Genomic DNA, 18,263 nt, shown 5'->3' on the forward strand with positions numbered 1-18,263 from the left:
AGTGAGCGAGTGTGCCGGGCCTCGTGTTAAACAGTGATCACATGTTTTTAGAACGGCTAGATTTTAATCCCTGTAAATATACATCATAAATCAACAAACACAACATGTCTACTGAACCCGCTGAAAACGCGAGCATGCTGTTTTCATGGCAATGTCTGTTTACCAATGTGTGGTGGCTATATGTAGCTAAAGTTTGCCGACAAGCATTGCATACCAGTAGCTCACCAACTAAACCACCAGGTACAAAACCTAGTTAAAATAGCAAAAACTAGAGACTGGAAAAAATTCTGTGAGGGATTAAACAACCGTACAGACGCCAGAACGGTCTGGCGTAAAATCCACGCCGTTAGAGGCCTAAAACGTCACCAAAAGACACCTAACATAAATAACTCAACAACCCCTAGCGAAAAAGCAGACAACCTAGCAAACCACTTTTCGGCCACAAGCAGTAATAACAATTTCAGTGACAAATTCCAACTAAAACTTAAAACAGAAACCAAACCTAGCCAAGACCCAAATAATGACGCCCTAGAAATAAATCAGCCGTACACAATAGAAGAACTCAATTATGTACTCCAAAATAGGAAAAAGGGAACAGCCCCAGGACTAGACCTAACCTCCTACCAAATATTAAAAAAACTCCCCCCTAAATTACTCCAGACACTACTCAAACTATATAACCTAATCTACATAAAAGGCCATGTACCAACCCCCTGGAAAGAGGCGCTAATCATACCTATTCCCAAACCCGGTAAACCAACCAACCAAGCTAACTCTTATAGACCAATCTCTCTTACTTCCAACCTTTGCAAAGTAATGGAATCCATGGCCAAAAATAGACTTCAACACTATCTATCTCAAAATAACATAATAAACTCAGATCAAAGCGGTTTCACTCCTGGCCGCTCCACCCTAGATAACCTCGCTCGTCTCGAACAGGATATTAAAACCGGTCAACTAAACAAACAATACACAACAGGCATCTTTCTGGACTTCTCTAAAGCCTTTGATATGGTATGGCATAACGGATTAATCCAAAAACTTAAAAAAATAGGACTTAAAGGTCAAATCGTAAACTACATCCAAAGCTTCCTCCAAAACCGCAAAATTACAGTGGGTATAGACCAGGCCTTGTCAGAGCAGTGTCCCCTGGAAAACGGCACCCCTCAAGGCAGCATTCTTAGCCCCACACTTTTTAACATAATGATAAACGACCTATTTGATGGCTTATCCCCCAAAATAAACACCTCAAAATTTGCGGATGACGGAGCCCTATGGATCCGCTCCAAAAGTATCTTAACATCTCAGGACTTACTACAAAAATCCCTAAACAAAATACAAAACTGGGCAGACAAATGGGGCTTCTCCCTAAACTCCGAAAAAACGACAGGAATAGTATTCAAACACAAAAATATGAGACGGGCCTCCCCTCTCCTCAAACTAAACAATAAACCAATCATATTTCAAAAGCAAACTAAATTCCTAGGTCTAATCTTCGACGAGCATCTCTCCTGGGATGCTCACGTCCAAAACCTAACCACCAGATGTAACAAAGATCTAAACACACTAAGATGCCTAACCGGCTCCAACTGGGGAGCCTCTAAAGATACCCTCCTCAGCCTCTACACATCCCTAATCAGATCTAAACTAGACTACGGCTGTGCCATATACGATACCCTAAACGAAACCCTAACCAAAAAACTAGATTCAATACAATATCAAGCCCTCAAACTAGTAACACGTACTCAACATGGCACCTCCCTCACATCACTTCAGGCCCTTACAGGAGAAATGCCACTAAATTTACGTAGACAACACTTAACACTAAACTTCTGGGCAGCATCTCAATCAAACCCCCTTCTCCAAAACATGCTAAACCAAAACATACGTCCCCAAAACCAGGCACTAACTAGAAAACACCCTCTACTCACCCCAATATCCCAACGAATAATAAACTACCATAACGAACACCAAATAGGAAACCAACAACAAAACTGCAAACAATCAAACGTATTCACCCCAAAACTTAAAATCCCCAAAATAGACACATCCCTAGCCAACACAATAAACAAACAAACCGACCCAAACCTAGCTAAAAGCACATCACTAGCTTACATCCATCAAAAATGGCCAAATTGGTGTCACATATACACAGACGGATCCGCTGATCCGATCACAAATCACACAGGTTTCGGAGTCCATATAGCCCAACCAGTCAAAAATACTCAATCCTTCCGACTCCCAAACAACCAATCTATATTCACCGCAGAGCTCATGGGTATCGCCACGGCGCTCCACAGCCATCACACCAAAAACCAAAAAAAAATCTTAATACTCTCAGACTCACTAAGCGGACTTCAGGCCCTCCAAAACAAAAACACCAAAAACCGCCCCAAATTAATAAACCAAATTCTCAAAAGCGTAAACAAACTAACAGAGGCAGGCAAAAACATACAACTTATCTGGATACCAGCTCACGTAGGAATTTACGGGAATGAAAACGCAGACAGAGCCGCAAAACAATCCCTAAAAATACCAGACATAAGCCTTAAGCTACCAATATCTAAAGCAGAAATCAAAAGTATAAACAAACGTAAAATCACCCAAAAATGGCATAACCTCTATCAAAACACAAAAACCCAAATCCTAAAAACCCTCAAAAAACCCCTCACCAAACCAAAAATCCTCCATCCCTCCAAAAAAATCGATAGAATAATCACCAAACTCCAAACAGGACACACCAAACTAAATAACCACCTTCTAAAACTAAAAAAACACGCAAACGGGAAGTGCCCACACTGCACTCACCCAGAAACAATAGACCACGTACTACTACATTGCACCCACTACCTCACACAACGTACAACATTACAAACCAACCTAAATCCAAATAACGCTCTTACCTTAGAAGCAATCCTTAACCCCCAAAATAAAATAGAAAACTTCAAAGCCCTAGGCATTTACCTAACCAAAACAGAACTAATTAACCGTATTTAAAACTTCACTAAACCACCAACACTAAACATCCAAAAAACATCAACTCACCCCCACACACTCCCTTAGTCCCAACCACTCCCCCAAGGCATGTATTCCAAATCTCAAAATTTCAAAACTTTATATAAGCAACCACTAAACCCCCCTCCTTGGTTGCACTCCTCTCGCTACCACTTTTATACCACTAAATGGCCCGGCCGGGCCCGTGTGCGAAATACGCTCCAGTCGGAAAGCGCACGTAAAATCTCCTAATATAAGTAAGTAAGTAAGACAAGCATTGTCTACGGCCATACCACGTTGAAAACACCGGTTCTCGTCCGATCACCGAAGTTAAGCAACGTCGGGCCCGGAGAGTACTTGGATGGGTGACCGCCTGGGAACACCGGGTGCAGTAGACATTTTTGCTGTGCGATTCCCACTTTTTTTCCTTTTTCGACCATAAGGTGCACTTGCCTCATTCACATCTGATGTAATCATACACTTTTATTTCCTTGTAAATGGCCCCACTCATGCATGTCTGCTCAAAGACATAGCTGCCAGCCATGTATTCTTACATACCTTTACAGAAAGGAATTTTCCACTATACATGTGATCATATTCAGTTGTCAGTTCACCCAACTCGTCAACTATTCTGAAGGCATGTACGTCCTTTTCGCCACATAAAGGTGTTTGCGTGCACCGATAATTGACTATTTTACTTACTTTCTTACTTTCAAAGCATGAATATATAATATATACATGTAAAATTATAATGTTGTTCGTGTTAAGTCTCGGCTCACATCTCTTTGCCTACACAGATAAGAAAAGGAGAAAGAGTTAGATCGTACAGAGCGCCTGTCAATAGGAGTTCACTGGCTTGCTGCTGGAAAATGTATTTTGAAAGCTGTGAGCAAGCTGATCACTGTTGACACGCTTTAAAAATATGAAAAAAAAACGACGCGACTGTGTGATAAACCAGCTATTTTATGTTCCCCGTTCTAGCTGATCGCTGGCAAGCGTACTTTAGACTTATTAGAAAGTATTTCCATACATTTCTCTCGCCATACAACAGGTAGATGTGACATGTTGCAGGTAGGGGGCTAGGCGAAACGCACACGACCAAGGGCGCACAACTCTTGGCGCTCTATTTGAAAAGTCGTGCACAGGCGAGGCGTGTGTCGGTAAAACACCCCGTGGATGTCTGGCCTTTATCGCCGTTTTACACCTTTGAACACAACGTGCATGTGCAGCTACACACATAGGAAGTCTGCACTCAGGATATTATATATATCAACGACACTAATCGCCTCACTTTCCAACATACACCCATTTGGGGGGTTAATAAACAAGCATAACAACAGTCATTAGTGTGAAGACACACTACCCCACCCCCCCATCCCCCCCCACACACACAATAAAATCCCTGACATACCTTTATCAACATCACCTATGTGTGTTATGTGCGTGGTGGGTGTTGCTGCCACGTTATCTCTGTTATCACGAGAACCTGCACTTTATTACTGCTAATATACATATTTATTGTTTTGTTATCAGTGTTTTCAAGTTTTCTTTTGGGGTATTTGGATGGCCCTGAAAAGGGCCTTTGGACCACAGAAATGTGGAGCGAAGGCGTGACAATGAGAGCTTAAGCCTTCTTTGGCTTGACTGCCTTCTTCTTGGGGGTCTTGACCTTCTTGGGTTTGGCTGCTGCCTTCTTGGGTGTCTTCGCCTTCTTGGGCTTGGCTGCAGCCTTCACCTTCTTTGGTGACTTAGCGGCCTTCTTAGCGGCTGTTTTGGGTTTCTTGGCAGCAGCTGGCTTCTTGACTTTCTTGGGGGATTTGGCAGCCTTCTTTGGTTTGGCAGCTGCCTTAGCCTTCTTGGGTTTTTCGTCTTTCTTTGCCTCGCCAAGACGGAATGATCCAGCGGCTCCAGTTCCCTTTGATTGCTTCAGTGCGCCGTTCTTGACTCCATTTTTCAAAGCAGTCTTGATGCGAGCATTGATGGCCACCTGGTTGTCACCAACCTTGTAGTTGGCCAAGATGTATTTCAGAACAGCCTGTCGGGAAGAACCACCCCTCTCCTTCAGGGTTGAAATAGCTTTCTTGATCATCTCCAAATAGGTAGGATGTGCGGCAGCCTTCTTAGGCTTGGCAGCAGCCTTCTTCTTGGGAGTCTTGACAACAGCGGGGGCAGCAGCAGCATCAGCCATAGTGGTAAGTTTGAGTGGTAAAAATTCACGTCAGCTACGAGAGAAGCACAGAGAGCGAATGACACTTCCCCACAGACAGCCCGGCTGATACTCCGGAGGCGCGGACGTCGGAGGAGACACCCTGCTTGTTGTGGCTGATAGCTGCACGCTTACAAGCGCGTGTGCTTTTTCGTGTATTTGTATCCGAATAATCACTTCTTAATCAAGGAAAGTTTCAATTTCAACAATACAGTTAGGTAGTAAAAACATTTGGCTACATTTCGGTTACAATAGCAACGCTCACGGGTGAAGTTCAAAGCCACACGTGCTGTTTCCAATGAAGCGACCCAGTCTAAAATGTAGACATCGCTACTTTCAAAAGCACATTTTTAGCCTTGAGACTCAAGTTTATGCATTTTAAACGTTGCCTGTCAATTCTCAATATATCTAACTATGAAAGTAAAACACAACACTCATCAGTATTGCCTATGATAAGCTAGAACAAGCTTTCAAACAACGACAATGAAGCACGTTTTTCTGACGACTTCGCCATTTTGCAACAGAAAACATTTGACACTATATTTCTGGAGACATAATTTTGGTCACTTCAATTAGAGTTGAAACTAACTTTGTCATAACAAGTAAGTAACGGGGATTTTACTTTCAGGAAAACAGTCTAGTAAGACGAGGATCTCGGGACACAAGCAGCTAGGGCGCGAAGCCCCGAACAGTAACATATATACATTGGTGTTTAGATCACTCGATCGGTCGTCACAGATTAAGTCTTTTTGCCTGTCTTAATAGCACGATATTAGTAGGGGTCTTCGTCGTTTGGATGTTAATTTAACCAGAACAATATAGGCTACCATCCATCAACGAAAAGTGAATGTTTCAGACGAAAGGCCGGATCGAGTGAGCGAGTGTGCCGGGCCTCGTGTTAAACAGTGATCACATGTTTTTAGAACGGCTAGATTTTAATCCCTGTAAATATACATCATAAATCAACAAACACAACATGTCTACTGAACCCGCTGAAAACGCGAGCATGCTGTTTTCATGGCAATGTCTGTTTACCAATGTGTGGTGGCTATATGTAGCTAAAGTTTGCCGACAAGCATTGTCTACGGCCATACCACGTTGAAAACACCGGTTCTCGTCCGATCACCGAAGTTAAGCAACGTCGGGCCCGGAGAGTACTTGGATGGGTGACCGCCTGGGAACACCGGGTGCAGTAGACATTTTTGCTGTGCGATTCCCACTTTTTTTCCTTTTTCGACCATAAGGTGCACTTGCCTCATTCACATCTGATGTAATCATACACTTTTATTTCCTTGTAAATGGCCCCACTCATGCATGTCTGCTCAAAGACATAGCTGCCAGCCATGTATTCTTACATACCTTTACAGAAAGGAATTTTCCACTATACATGTGATCATATTCAGTTGTCAGTTCACCCAACTCGTCAACTATTCTGAAGGCATGTACGTCCTTTTCGCCACATAAAGGTGTTTGCGTGCACCGATAATTGACTATTTTACTTACTTTCTTACTTTCAAAGCATGAATATATAATATATACATGTAAAATTATAATGTTGTTCGTGTTAAGTCTCGGCTCACATCTCTTTGCCTACACAGATAAGAAAAGGAGAAAGAGTTAGATCGTACAGAGCGCCTGTCAATAGGAGTTCACTGGCTTGCTGCTGGAAAATGTATTTTGAAAGCTGTGAGCAAGCTGATCACTGTTGACACGCTTTAAAAATATGAAAAAAAAACGACGCGACTGTGTGATAAACCAGCTATTTTATGTTCCCCGTTCTAGCTGATCGCTGGCAAGCGTACTTTAGACTTATTAGAAAGTATTTCCATACATTTCTCTCGCCATACAACAGGTAGATGTGACATGTTGCAGGTAGGGGGCTAGGCGAAACGCACACGACCAAGGGCGCACAACTCTTGGCGCTCTATTTGAAAAGTCGTGCACAGGCGAGGCGTGTGTCGGTAAAACACCCCGTGGATGTCTGGCCTTTATCGCCGTTTTACACCTTTGAACACAACGTGCATGTGCAGCTACACACATAGGAAGTCTGCACTCAGGATATTATATATATCAACGACACTAATCGCCTCACTTTCCAACATACACCCATTTGGGGGGTTAATAAACAAGCATAACAACAGTCATTAGTGTGAAGACACACTACCCCACCCCCCCATCCCCCCCCACACACACAATAAAATCCCTGACATACCTTTATCAACATCACCTATGTGTGTTATGTGCGTGGTGGGTGTTGCTGCCACGTTATCTCTGTTATCACGAGAACCTGCACTTTATTACTGCTAATATACATATTTATTGTTTTGTTATCAGTGTTTTCAAGTTTTCTTTTGGGGTATTTGGATGGCCCTGAAAAGGGCCTTTGGACCACAGAAATGTGGAGCGAAGGCGTGACAATGAGAGCTTAAGCCTTCTTTGGCTTGACTGCCTTCTTCTTGGGGGTCTTGACCTTCTTGGGTTTGGCTGCTGCCTTCTTGGGTGTCTTCGCCTTCTTGGGCTTGGCTGCAGCCTTCACCTTCTTTGGTGACTTAGCGGCCTTCTTAGCGGCTGTTTTGGGTTTCTTGGCAGCAGCTGGCTTCTTGACTTTCTTGGGGGATTTGGCAGCCTTCTTTGGTTTGGCAGCTGCCTTAGCCTTCTTGGGTTTTTCGTCTTTCTTTGCCTCGCCAAGACGGAATGATCCAGCGGCTCCAGTTCCCTTTGATTGCTTCAGTGCGCCGTTCTTGACTCCATTTTTCAAAGCAGTCTTGATGCGAGCATTGATGGCCACCTGGTTGTCACCAACCTTGTAGTTGGCCAAGATGTATTTCAGAACAGCCTGTCGGGAAGAACCACCCCTCTCCTTCAGGGTTGAAATAGCTTTCTTGATCATCTCCAAATAGGTAGGATGTGCGGCAGCCTTCTTAGGCTTGGCAGCAGCCTTCTTCTTGGGAGTCTTGACAACAGCGGGGGCAGCAGCAGCATCAGCCATAGTGGTAAGTTTGAGTGGTAAAAATTCACGTCAGCTACGAGAGAAGCACAGAGAGCGAATGACACTTCCCCACAGACAGCCCGGCTGATACTCCGGAGGCGCGGACGTCGGAGGAGACACCCTGCTTGTTGTGGCTGATAGCTGCACGCTTACAAGCGCGTGTGCTTTTTCGTGTATTTGTATCCGAATAATCACTTCTTAATCAAGGAAAGTTTCAATTTCAACAATACAGTTAGGTAGTAAAAACATTTGGCTACATTTCGGTTACAATAGCAACGCTCACGGGTGAAGTTCAAAGCCACACGTGCTGTTTCCAATGAAGCGACCCAGTCTAAAATGTAGACATCGCTACTTTCAAAAGCACATTTTTAGCCTTGAGACTCAAGTTTATGCATTTTAAACGTTGCCTGTCAATTCTCAATATATCTAACTATGAAAGTAAAACACAACACTCATCAGTATTGCCTATGATAAGCTAGAACAAGCTTTCAAACAACGACAATGAAGCACGTTTTTCTGACGACTTCGCCATTTTGCAACAGAAAACATTTGACACTATATTTCTGGAGACATAATTTTGGTCACTTCAATTAGAGTTGAAACTAACTTTGTCATAACAAGTAAGTAACGGGGATTTTACTTTCAGGAAAACAGTCTAGTAAGACGAGGATCTCGGGACACAAGCAGCTAGGGCGCGAAGCCCCGAACAGTAACATATATACATTGGTGTTTAGATCACTCGATCGGTCGTCACAGATTAAGTCTTTTTGCCTGTCTTAATAGCACGATATTAGTAGGGGTCTTCGTCGTTTGGATGTTAATTTAACCAGAACAATATAGGCTACCATCCATCAACGAAAAGTGAATGTTTCAGACGAAAGGCCGGATCGAGTGAGCGAGTGTGCCGGGCCTCGTGTTAAACAGTGATCACATGTTTTTAGAACGGCTAGATTTTAATCCCTGTAAATATACATCATAAATCAACAAACACAACATGTCTACTGAACCCGCTGAAAACGCGAGCATGCTGTTTTCATGGCAATGTCTGTTTACCAATGTGTGGTGGCTATATGTAGCTAAAGTTTGCCGACAAGCATTGTCTACGGCCATACCACGTTGAAAACACCGGTTCTCGTCCGATCACCGAAGTTAAGCAACGTCGGGCCCGGAGAGTACTTGGATGGGTGACCGCCTGGGAACACCGGGTGCAGTAGACATTTTTGCTGTGCGATTCCCACTTTTTTTCCTTTTTCGACCATAAGGTGCACTTGCCTCATTCACATCTGATGTAATCATACACTTTTATTTCCTTGTAAATGGCCCCACTCATGCATGTCTGCTCAAAGACATAGCTGCCAGCCATGTATTCTTACATACCTTTACAGAAAGGAATTTTCCACTATACATGTGATCATATTCAGTTGTCAGTTCACCCAACTCGTCAACTATTCTGAAGGCATGTACGTCCTTTTCGCCACATAAAGGTGTTTGCGTGCACCGATAATTGACTATTTTACTTACTTTCTTACTTTCAAAGCATGAATATATAATATATACATGTAAAATTATAATGTTGTTCGTGTTAAGTCTCGGCTCACATCTCTTTGCCTACACAGATAAGAAAAGGAGAAAGAGTTAGATCGTACAGAGCGCCTGTCAATAGGAGTTCACTGGCTTGCTGCTGGAAAATGTATTTTGAAAGCTGTGAGCAAGCTGATCACTGTTGACACGCTTTAAAAATATGAAAAAAAAACGACGCGACTGTGTGATAAACCAGCTATTTTATGTTCCCCGTTCTAGCTGATCGCTGGCAAACGTACTTTAGACTTATTAGAAAGTATTTCCATACATTTCTCTCGCCATACAACAGGTAGATGTGACATGTTGCAGGTAGGGGGCTAGGCGAAACGCACACGACCAAGGGCGCACAACTCTTGGCGCTCTATTTGAAAAGTCGTGCACAGGCGAGGCGTGTGTCGGTAAAACACCCCGTGGATGTCTGGCCTTTATCGCCGTTTTACACCTTTGAACACAACGTGCATGTGCAGCTACACACATAGGAAGTCTGCACTCAGGATATTATATATATCAACGACACTAATCGCCTCACTTTCCAACATACACCCATTTGGGGGGTTAATAAACAAGCATAACAACAGTCATTAGTGTGAAGACACACTACCCCACCCCCCCATCCCCCCCCCCCCCCCCCCCCCCCCCCCCCCCCCCACACACACACACACAATAAAATCCCTGACATACCTTTATCAACATCACCTATGTGTGTTATGTGCGTGGTGGGTGTTGCTGCCACGTTATCTCTGTTATCACGAGAACCTGCACTTTATTACTGCTAATATACATATTTATTGTTTTGTTATCAGTGTTTTCAAGTTTTCTTTTGGGGTATTTGGATGGCCCTGAAAAGGGCCTTTGGACCACAGAAATGTGGAGCGAAGGCGTGACAATGAGAGCTTAAGCCTTCTTTGGCTTGACTGCCTTCTTCTTGGGGGTCTTGACCTTCTTGGGTTTGGCTGCTGCCTTCTTGGGTGTCTTCGCCTTCTTGGGCTTGGCTGCAGCCTTCACCTTCTTTGGTGACTTAGCGGCCTTCTTAGCGGCTGTTTTGGGTTTCTTGGCAGCAGCTGGCTTCTTGACTTTCTTGGGGGATTTGGCAGCCTTCTTTGGTTTGGCAGCTGCCTTAGCCTTCTTGGGTTTTTCGTCTTTCTTTGCCTCGCCAAGACGGAATGATCCAGCGGCTCCAGTTCCCTTTGATTGCTTCAGTGCGCCGTTCTTGACTCCATTTTTCAAAGCAGTCTTGATGCGAGCATTGATGGCCACCTGGTTGTCACCAACCTTGTAGTTGGCCAAGATGTATTTCAGAACAGCCTGTCGGGAAGAACCACCCCTCTCCTTCAGGGTTGAAATAGCTTTCTTGATCATCTCCAAATAGGTAGGATGTGCGGCAGCCTTCTTAGGCTTGGCAGCAGCCTTCTTCTTGGGAGTCTTGACAACAGCGGGGGCAGCAGCAGCATCAGCCATAGTGGTAAGTTTGAGTGGTAAAAATTCACGTCAGCTACGAGAGAAGCACAGAGAGCGAATGACACTTCCCCACAGACAGCCCGGCTGATACTCCGGAGGCGCGGACGTCGGAGGAGACACCCTGCTTGTTGTGGCTGATAGCTGCACGCTTACAAGCGCGTGTGCTTTTTCGTGTATTTGTATCCGAATAATCACTTCTTAATCAAGGAAAGTTTCAATTTCAACAATACAGTTAGGTAGTAAAAACATTTGGCTACATTTCGGTTACAATAGCAACGCTCACGGGTGAAGTTCAAAGCCACACGTGCTGTTTCCAATGAAGCGACCCAGTCTAAAATGTAGACATCGCTACTTTCAAAAGCACATTTTTAGCCTTGAGACTCAAGTTTATGCATTTTAAACGTTGCCTGTCAATTCTCAATATATCTAACTATGAAAGTAAAACACAACACTCATCAGTATTGCCTATGATAAGCTAGAACAAGCTTTCAAACAACGACAATGAAGCACGTTTTTCTGACGACTTCGCCATTTTGCAACAGAAAACATTTGACACTATATTTCTGGAGACATAATTTTGGTCACTTCAATTAGAGTTGAAACTAACTTTGTCATAACAAGTAAGTAACGGGGATTTTACTTTCAGGAAAACAGTCTAGTAAGACGAGGATCTCGGGACACAAGCAGCTAGGGCGCGAAGCCCCGAACAGTAACATATATACATTGGTGTTTAGATCACTCGATCGGTCGTCACAGATTAAGTCTTTTTGCCTGTCTTAATAGCACGATATTAGTAGGGGTCTTCGTCGTTTGGATGTTAATTTAACCAGAACAATATAGGCTACCATCCATCAACGAAAAGTGAATGTTTCAGACGAAAGGCCGGATCGAGTGAGCGAGTGTGCCGGGCCTCGTGTTAAACAGTGATCACATGTTTTTAGAACGGCTAGATTTTAATCCCTGTAAATATACATCATAAATCAACAAACACAACATGTCTACTGAACCCGCTGAAAACGCGAGCATGCTGTTTTCATGGCAATGTCTGTTTACCAATGTGTGGTGGCTATATGTAGCTAAAGTTTGCCGACAAGCATTGTCTACGGCCATACCACGTTGAAAACACCGGTTCTCGTCCGATCACCGAAGTTAAGCAACGTCGGGCCCGGAGAGTACTTGGATGGGTGACCGCCTGGGAACACCGGGTGCAGTAGACATTTTTGCTGTGCGATTCCCACTTTTTTTCCTTTTTCGACCATAAGGTGCACTTGCCTCATTCACATCTGATGTAATCATACACTTTTATTTCCTTGTAAATGGCCCCACTCATGCATGTCTGCTCAAAGACATAGCTGCCAGCCATGTATTCTTACATACCTTTACAGAAAGGAATTTTCCACTATACATGTGATCATATTCAGTTGTCAGTTCACCCAACTCGTCAACTATTCTGAAGGCATGTACGTCCTTTTCGCCACATAAAGGTGTTTGCGTGCACCGATAATTGACTATTTTACTTACTTTCTTACTTTCAAAGCATGAATATATAATATATACATGTAAAATTATAATGTTGTTCGTGTTAAGTCTCGGCTCACATCTCTTTGCCTACACAGATAAGAAAAGGAGAAAGAGTTAGATCGTACAGAGCGCCTGTCAATAGGAGTTCACTGGCTTGCTGCTGGAAAATGTATTTTGAAAGCTGTGAGCAAGCTGATCACTGTTGACACGCTTTAAAAATATGAAAAAAAAACGACGCGACTGTGTGATAAACCAGCTATTTTATGTTCCCCGTTCTAGCTGATCGCTGGCAAACGTACTTTAGACTTATTAGAAAGTATTTCCATACATTTCTCTCGCCATACAACAGGTAGATGTGACATGTTGCAGGTAGGGGGCTAGGCGAAACGCACACGACCAAGGGCGCACAACTCTTGGCGCTCTATTTGAAAAGTCGTGCACAGGCGAGGCGTGTGTCGGTAAAACACCCCGTGGATGTCTGGCCTTTATCGCCGTTTTACACCTTTGAACACAACGTGCATGTGCAGCTACACACATAGGAAGTCTGCACTCAGGATATTATATATATCAACGACACTAATCGCCTCACTTTCCAACATACACCCATTTGGGGGGTTAATAAACAAGCATAACAACAGTCATTAGTGTGAAGACACACTACCCCACCCCCCCCATCCCCCCCCCCCCCCCCCCACACACACAATAAAATCCCTGACATACCTTTATCAACATCACCTATGTGTGTTATGTGCGTGGTGGGTGTTGCTGCCACGTTATCTCTGTTATCACGAGAACCTGCACTTTATTACTGCTAATATACATATTTATTGTTTTGTTATCAGTGTTTTCAAGTTTTCTTTTGGGGTATTTGGATGGCCCTGAAAAGGGCCTTTGGACCACAGAAATGTGGAGCGAAGGCGTGACAATGAGAGCTTAAGCCTTCTTTGGCTTGACTGCCTTCTTCTTGGGGGTCTTGACCTTCTTGGGTTTGGCTGCTGCCTTCTTGGGTGTCTTCGCCTTCTTGGGCTTGGCTGCAGCCTTCACCTTCTTTGGTGACTTAGCGGCCTTCTTAGCGGCTGTTTTGGGTTTCTTGGCAGCAGCTGGCTTCTTGACTTTCTTGGGGGATTTGGCAGCCTTCTTTGGTTTGGCAGCTGCCTTAGCCTTCTTGGGTTTTTCGTCTTTCTTTGCCTCGCCAAGACGGAATGATCCAGCGGCTCCAGTTCCCTTTGATTGCTTCAGTGCGCCGTTCTTGACTCCATTTTTCAAAGCAGTCTTGATGCGAGCATTGATGGCCACCTGGTTGTCACCAACCTTGTAGTTGGCCAAGATGTATTTCAGAACAGCCTGTCGGGAAGAACCACCCCTCTCCTTCAGGGTTGAAATAGCTTTCTTGATCATCTCCAAATAGGTAGGATGTGCGGCAGCCTTCTTAGGCTTGGCAGCAGCCTTCTTCTTGGGAGTCTTGACAACAGCGGGGGCAGCAGCAGCATCAGCCATAGTGGTAAGTTTGAGTGGTAAAAATTCACGTCAGCTACGAGAGAAGCACAGAGAGCGAATGACACTTCCCCACAGACAGCCCGGCTGATACTCCGGAGGCGCGGACGTCGGAGGAGACACCCTGCTTGTTGTGGCTGATAGCTGCACGCTTACAAGCGCGTGTGCTTTTTCGTGTATTTGTATCCGAATAATCACTTCTTAATCAAGGAAAGTTTCAATTTCAACAATACAGTTAGGTAGTAAAAACATTTGGCTACATTTCGGTTACAATAGCAACGCTCACGGGTGAAGTTCAAAGCCACACGTGCTGTTTCCAATGAAGCGACCCAGTCTAAAATGTAGACATCGCTACTTTCAAAAGCACATTTTTAGCCTTGAGACTCAAGTTTATGCATTTTAAACGTTGCCTGTCAATTCTCAATATATCTAACTATGAAAGTAAAACACAACACTCATCAGTATTGCCTATGATAAGCTAGAACAAGCTTTCAAACAACGACAATGAAGCACGTTTTTCTGACGACTTCGCCATTTTGCAACAGAAAACATTTGACACTATATTTCTGGAGACATAATTTTGGTCACTTCAATTAGAGTTGAAACTAACTTTGTCATAACAAGTAAGTAACGGGGATTTTACTTTCAGGAAAACAGTCTAGTAAGACGAGGATCTCGGGACACAAGCAGCTAGGGCGCGAAGCCCCGAACAGTAACATATATACATTGGTGTTTAGATCACTCGATCGGTCGTCACAGATTAAGTCTTTTTGCCTGTCTTAATAGCACGATATTAGTAGGGGTCTTCGTCGTTTGGATGTTAATTTAACCAGAACAATATAGGCTACCATCCATCAACGAAAAGTGAATGTTTCAGACGAAAGGCCGGATCGAGTGAGCGAGTGTGCCGGGCCTCGTGTTAAACAGTGATCACATGTTTTTAGAACGGCTAGATTTTAATCCCTGTAAATATACATCATAAATCAACAAACACAACATGTCTACTGAACCCGCTGAAAACGCGAGCATGCTGTTTTCATGGCAATGTCTGTTTACCAATGTGTGGTGGCTATATGTAGCTAAAGTTTGCCGACAAGCATTGTCTACGGCCATACCACGTTGAAAACACCGGTTCTCGTCCGATCACCGAAGTTAAGCAACGTCGGGCCCGGAGAGTACTTGGATGGGTGACCGCCTGGGAACACCGGGTGCAGTAGACATTTTTGCTGTGCGATTCCCACTTTTTTTCCTTTTTCGACCATAAGGTGCACTTGCCTCATTCACATCTGATGTAATCATACACTTTTATTTCCTTGTAAATGGCCCCACTCATGCATGTCTGCTCAAAGACATAGCTGCCAGCCATGTATTCTTACATACCTTTACAGAAAGGAATTTTCCACTATACATGTGATCATATTCAGTTGTCAGTTCACCCAACTCGTCAACTATTCTGAAGGCATGTACGTCCTTTTCGCCACATAAAGGTGTTTGCGTGCACCGATAATTGACTATTTTACTTACTTTCTTACTTTCAAAGCATGAATATATAATATATACATGTAAAATTATAATGTTGTTCGTGTTAAGTCTCGGCTCACATCTCTTTGCCTACACAGATAAGAAAAGGAGAAAGAGTTAGATCGTACAGAGCGCCTGTCAATAGGAGTTCACTGGCTTGCTGCTGGAAAATGTATTTTGAAAGCTGTGAGCAAGCTGATCACTGTTGACACGCTTTAAAAATATGAAAAAAAAACGACGCGACTGTGTGATAAACCAGCTATTTTATGTTCCCCGTTCTAGCTGATCGCTGGCAAACGTACTTTAGACTTATTAGAAAGTATTTCCATACATTTCTCTCGCCATACAACAGGTAGATGTGACATGTTGCAGGTAGGGGGCTAGGCGAAACGCACACGACCAAGGGCGCACAACTCTTGGCGCTCTATTTGAAAAGTCGTGCACAGGCGAGGCGTGTGTCGGTAAAACACCCCGTGGATGTCTGGCCTTTATCGCCGTTTTACACCTTTGAACACAACGTGCATGTGCAGCTACACACATAGGAAGTCTGCACTCAGGATATTATATATATCAACGACACTAATCGCCTCACTTTCCAACATACACCCATTTGGGGGGTTAATAAACAAGCATAACAACAGTCATTAGTGTGAAGACACACTACCCCACCCCCCCATCCCCCCCCCCCCACACACAATAAAATCCCTGACATACCTTTATCAACATCACCTATGTGTGTTATGTGCGTGGTGGGTGTTGCTGCCACGTTATCTCTGTTATCACGAGAACCTGCACTTTATTACTGCTAATATACATATTTATTGTTTTGTTATCAGTGTTTTCAAGTTTTCTTTTGGGGTATTTGGATGGCCCTGAAAAGGGCCTTTGGACCACAGAAATGTGGAGCGAAGGCGTGACAATGAGAGCTTAAGCCTTCTTTGGCTTGACTGCCTTCTTCTTGGGGGTCTTGACCTTCTTGGGTTTGGCTGCTGCCTTCTTGGGTGTCTTCGCCTTCTTGGGCTTGGCTGCAGCCTTCACCTTCTTTGGTGACTTAGCGGCCTTCTTAGCGGCTGTTTTGGGTTTCTTGGCAGCAGCTGGCTTCTTGACTTTCTTGGGGGATTTGGCAGCCTTCTTTGGTTTGGCAGCTGCCTTAGCCTTCTTGGGTTTTTCGTCTTTCTTTGCCTCGCCAAGACGGAATGATCCAGCGGCTCCAGTTCCCTTTGATTGCTTCAGTGCGCCGTTCTTGACTCCATTTTTCAAAGCAGTCTTGATGCGAGCATTGATGGCCACCTGGTTGTCACCAACCTTGTAGTTGGCCAAGATGTATTTCAGAACAGCCTGTCGGGAAGAACCACCCCTTACTTACTTACTTATATTAGGAGATTTTACGTGCGCTTTCCGACTGGAGCGTATTTCGCACACGGGCCCGGCCGGGCCACTTAGTGGTATAAAAGTGGTAGCGAGAGGAGTGCAACCAAGGAGGGGGGTTTAGTGGTTGCTTATATAAAGTTTTGAAATTTTGAGATTTGGAATACATGCCTTGGGGGAGAGGTTGGGACTAAGGGAGTGTGTGGGGGTGAGTTGATGTTTTTTGGATGTTTAGTGTTGGTGGTTTAGTGAAGTTTTAAATACGGTTAATTAGTTCTGTTTTGGTTAGGTAACTGCCTAGGGCTTTGAAGTTTTCTATTTTATTTTGGGGGTTAAGGATTGCTTCTAAGGTAAGAGCGTTATTTGGATTTAGGTTGGTTTGTAATGTTGTACGTTGTGTGAGGTAGTGGGTGCAATGTAGTAGTACGTGGTCTATTGTTTCTGGGTGAGTGCAGTGTGGGCACTTCCCGTTTGCGTGTTTTTTTAATTTTAGAAGGTGGTTATTTAGTTTGGTGTGTCCTGTTTGGAGTTTGGTGATTATTCTATCGATTTTTTTGGAGGGATGGAGGATTTTTGGTTTGGTGAGGGGTTTTTTGAGGGTTTTTAGGATTTGGGTTTTTGTGTTTTGATAGAGGTTATGCCATTTTTGGGTGATTTTACGTTTGTTTATACTTTTGATTTCTGCTTTAGATATTGGTAGCTTAAGGCTTATGTCTGGTATTTTTAGGGATTGTTTTGCGGCTCTGTCTGCGTTTTCATTCCCGTAAATTCCTACGTGAGCTGGTATCCAGATAAGTTGTATGTTTTTGCCTGCCTCTGTTAGTTTGTTTACGCTTTTGAGAATTTGGTTTATTAATTTTGGGCGGTTTTTGGTGTTTTTGTTTTGGAGGGCCTGAAGTCCGCTTAGTGAGTCTGAGAGTATTAAGATTTTTTTTTGGTTTTTGGTGTGATGGCTGTGGAGCGCCGTGGCGATACCCATGAGCTCTGCGGTGAATATAGATTGGTTGTTTGGGAGTCGGAAGGATTGAGTATTTTTGACTGGTTGGGCTATATGGACTCCGAAACCTGTGTGATTTGTGATCGGATCAGCGGATCCGTCTGTGTATATGTGACACCAATTTGGCCATTTTT

General features: G+C 43.9%; 4 protein-coding genes and 5 non-coding genes across 9 annotated transcripts; 5 read left to right on the forward strand and 4 right to left on the reverse strand.

Annotated features, from left to right (window-relative positions):
- Positions 1-3,273: 3,273 nt before the first annotated feature.
- On the forward strand, positions 3,274-3,392 carry LOC125373641. The gene has a single exon (XR_007218479.1). It is a non-coding gene; the product is annotated as a 5S ribosomal RNA (ribosomal RNA).
- Positions 3,393-4,648: 1,256 nt separating this feature from the next.
- Positions 4,649-5,182, reverse strand: LOC125373457 (histone 24-like; the record flags this gene model as incomplete). Its single annotated transcript, XM_048384532.1, has 1 exon — positions 4,649-5,182. A coding segment is annotated over exon 1 (534 nt), but the record flags the coding sequence as incomplete, so codon positions are not given.
- Positions 5,183-6,280: 1,098 nt separating this feature from the next.
- LOC125373642 lies at positions 6,281-6,399 on the forward strand. The gene has a single exon (XR_007218480.1). It is a non-coding gene; the product is annotated as a 5S ribosomal RNA (ribosomal RNA).
- A 1,256-nt stretch (positions 6,400-7,655) lies between these two features.
- LOC125373456 (histone 24-like) lies at positions 7,656-8,189 on the reverse strand (the record flags this gene model as incomplete). Its single annotated transcript, XM_048384531.1, has 1 exon — positions 7,656-8,189. A coding segment is annotated over exon 1 (534 nt), but the record flags the coding sequence as incomplete, so codon positions are not given.
- Positions 8,190-9,287: 1,098 nt separating this feature from the next.
- Positions 9,288-9,406, forward strand: LOC125373643. The gene has a single exon (XR_007218481.1). It is a non-coding gene; the product is annotated as a 5S ribosomal RNA (ribosomal RNA).
- A 1,288-nt stretch (positions 9,407-10,694) lies between these two features.
- On the reverse strand, positions 10,695-11,228 carry LOC125373455 (histone 24-like; the record flags this gene model as incomplete). Its single annotated transcript, XM_048384530.1, has 1 exon — positions 10,695-11,228. A coding segment is annotated over exon 1 (534 nt), but the record flags the coding sequence as incomplete, so codon positions are not given.
- Positions 11,229-12,326: 1,098 nt separating this feature from the next.
- On the forward strand, positions 12,327-12,445 carry LOC125373644. The gene has a single exon (XR_007218482.1). It is a non-coding gene; the product is annotated as a 5S ribosomal RNA (ribosomal RNA).
- A 1,267-nt stretch (positions 12,446-13,712) lies between these two features.
- Positions 13,713-14,246, reverse strand: LOC125373454 (histone 24-like; the record flags this gene model as incomplete). The annotated part of the gene is made up of 1 exon (XM_048384529.1): positions 13,713-14,246. A coding segment is annotated over exon 1 (534 nt), but the record flags the coding sequence as incomplete, so codon positions are not given.
- Positions 14,247-15,344: 1,098 nt separating this feature from the next.
- LOC125373645 lies at positions 15,345-15,463 on the forward strand. The gene has a single exon (XR_007218483.1). It is a non-coding gene; the product is annotated as a 5S ribosomal RNA (ribosomal RNA).
- Positions 15,464-18,263: the final 2,800 nt, after the last annotated feature.

The sequence above is a fragment of the Haliotis rufescens genome, unplaced genomic scaffold, assembly GCF_023055435.1.
Source record: "Haliotis rufescens isolate VD_foot unplaced genomic scaffold, xgHalRufe1.0.p SCAF_5, whole genome shotgun sequence".
NCBI lineage: Eukaryota > Metazoa > Mollusca > Gastropoda > Lepetellida > Haliotidae > Haliotis > Haliotis rufescens.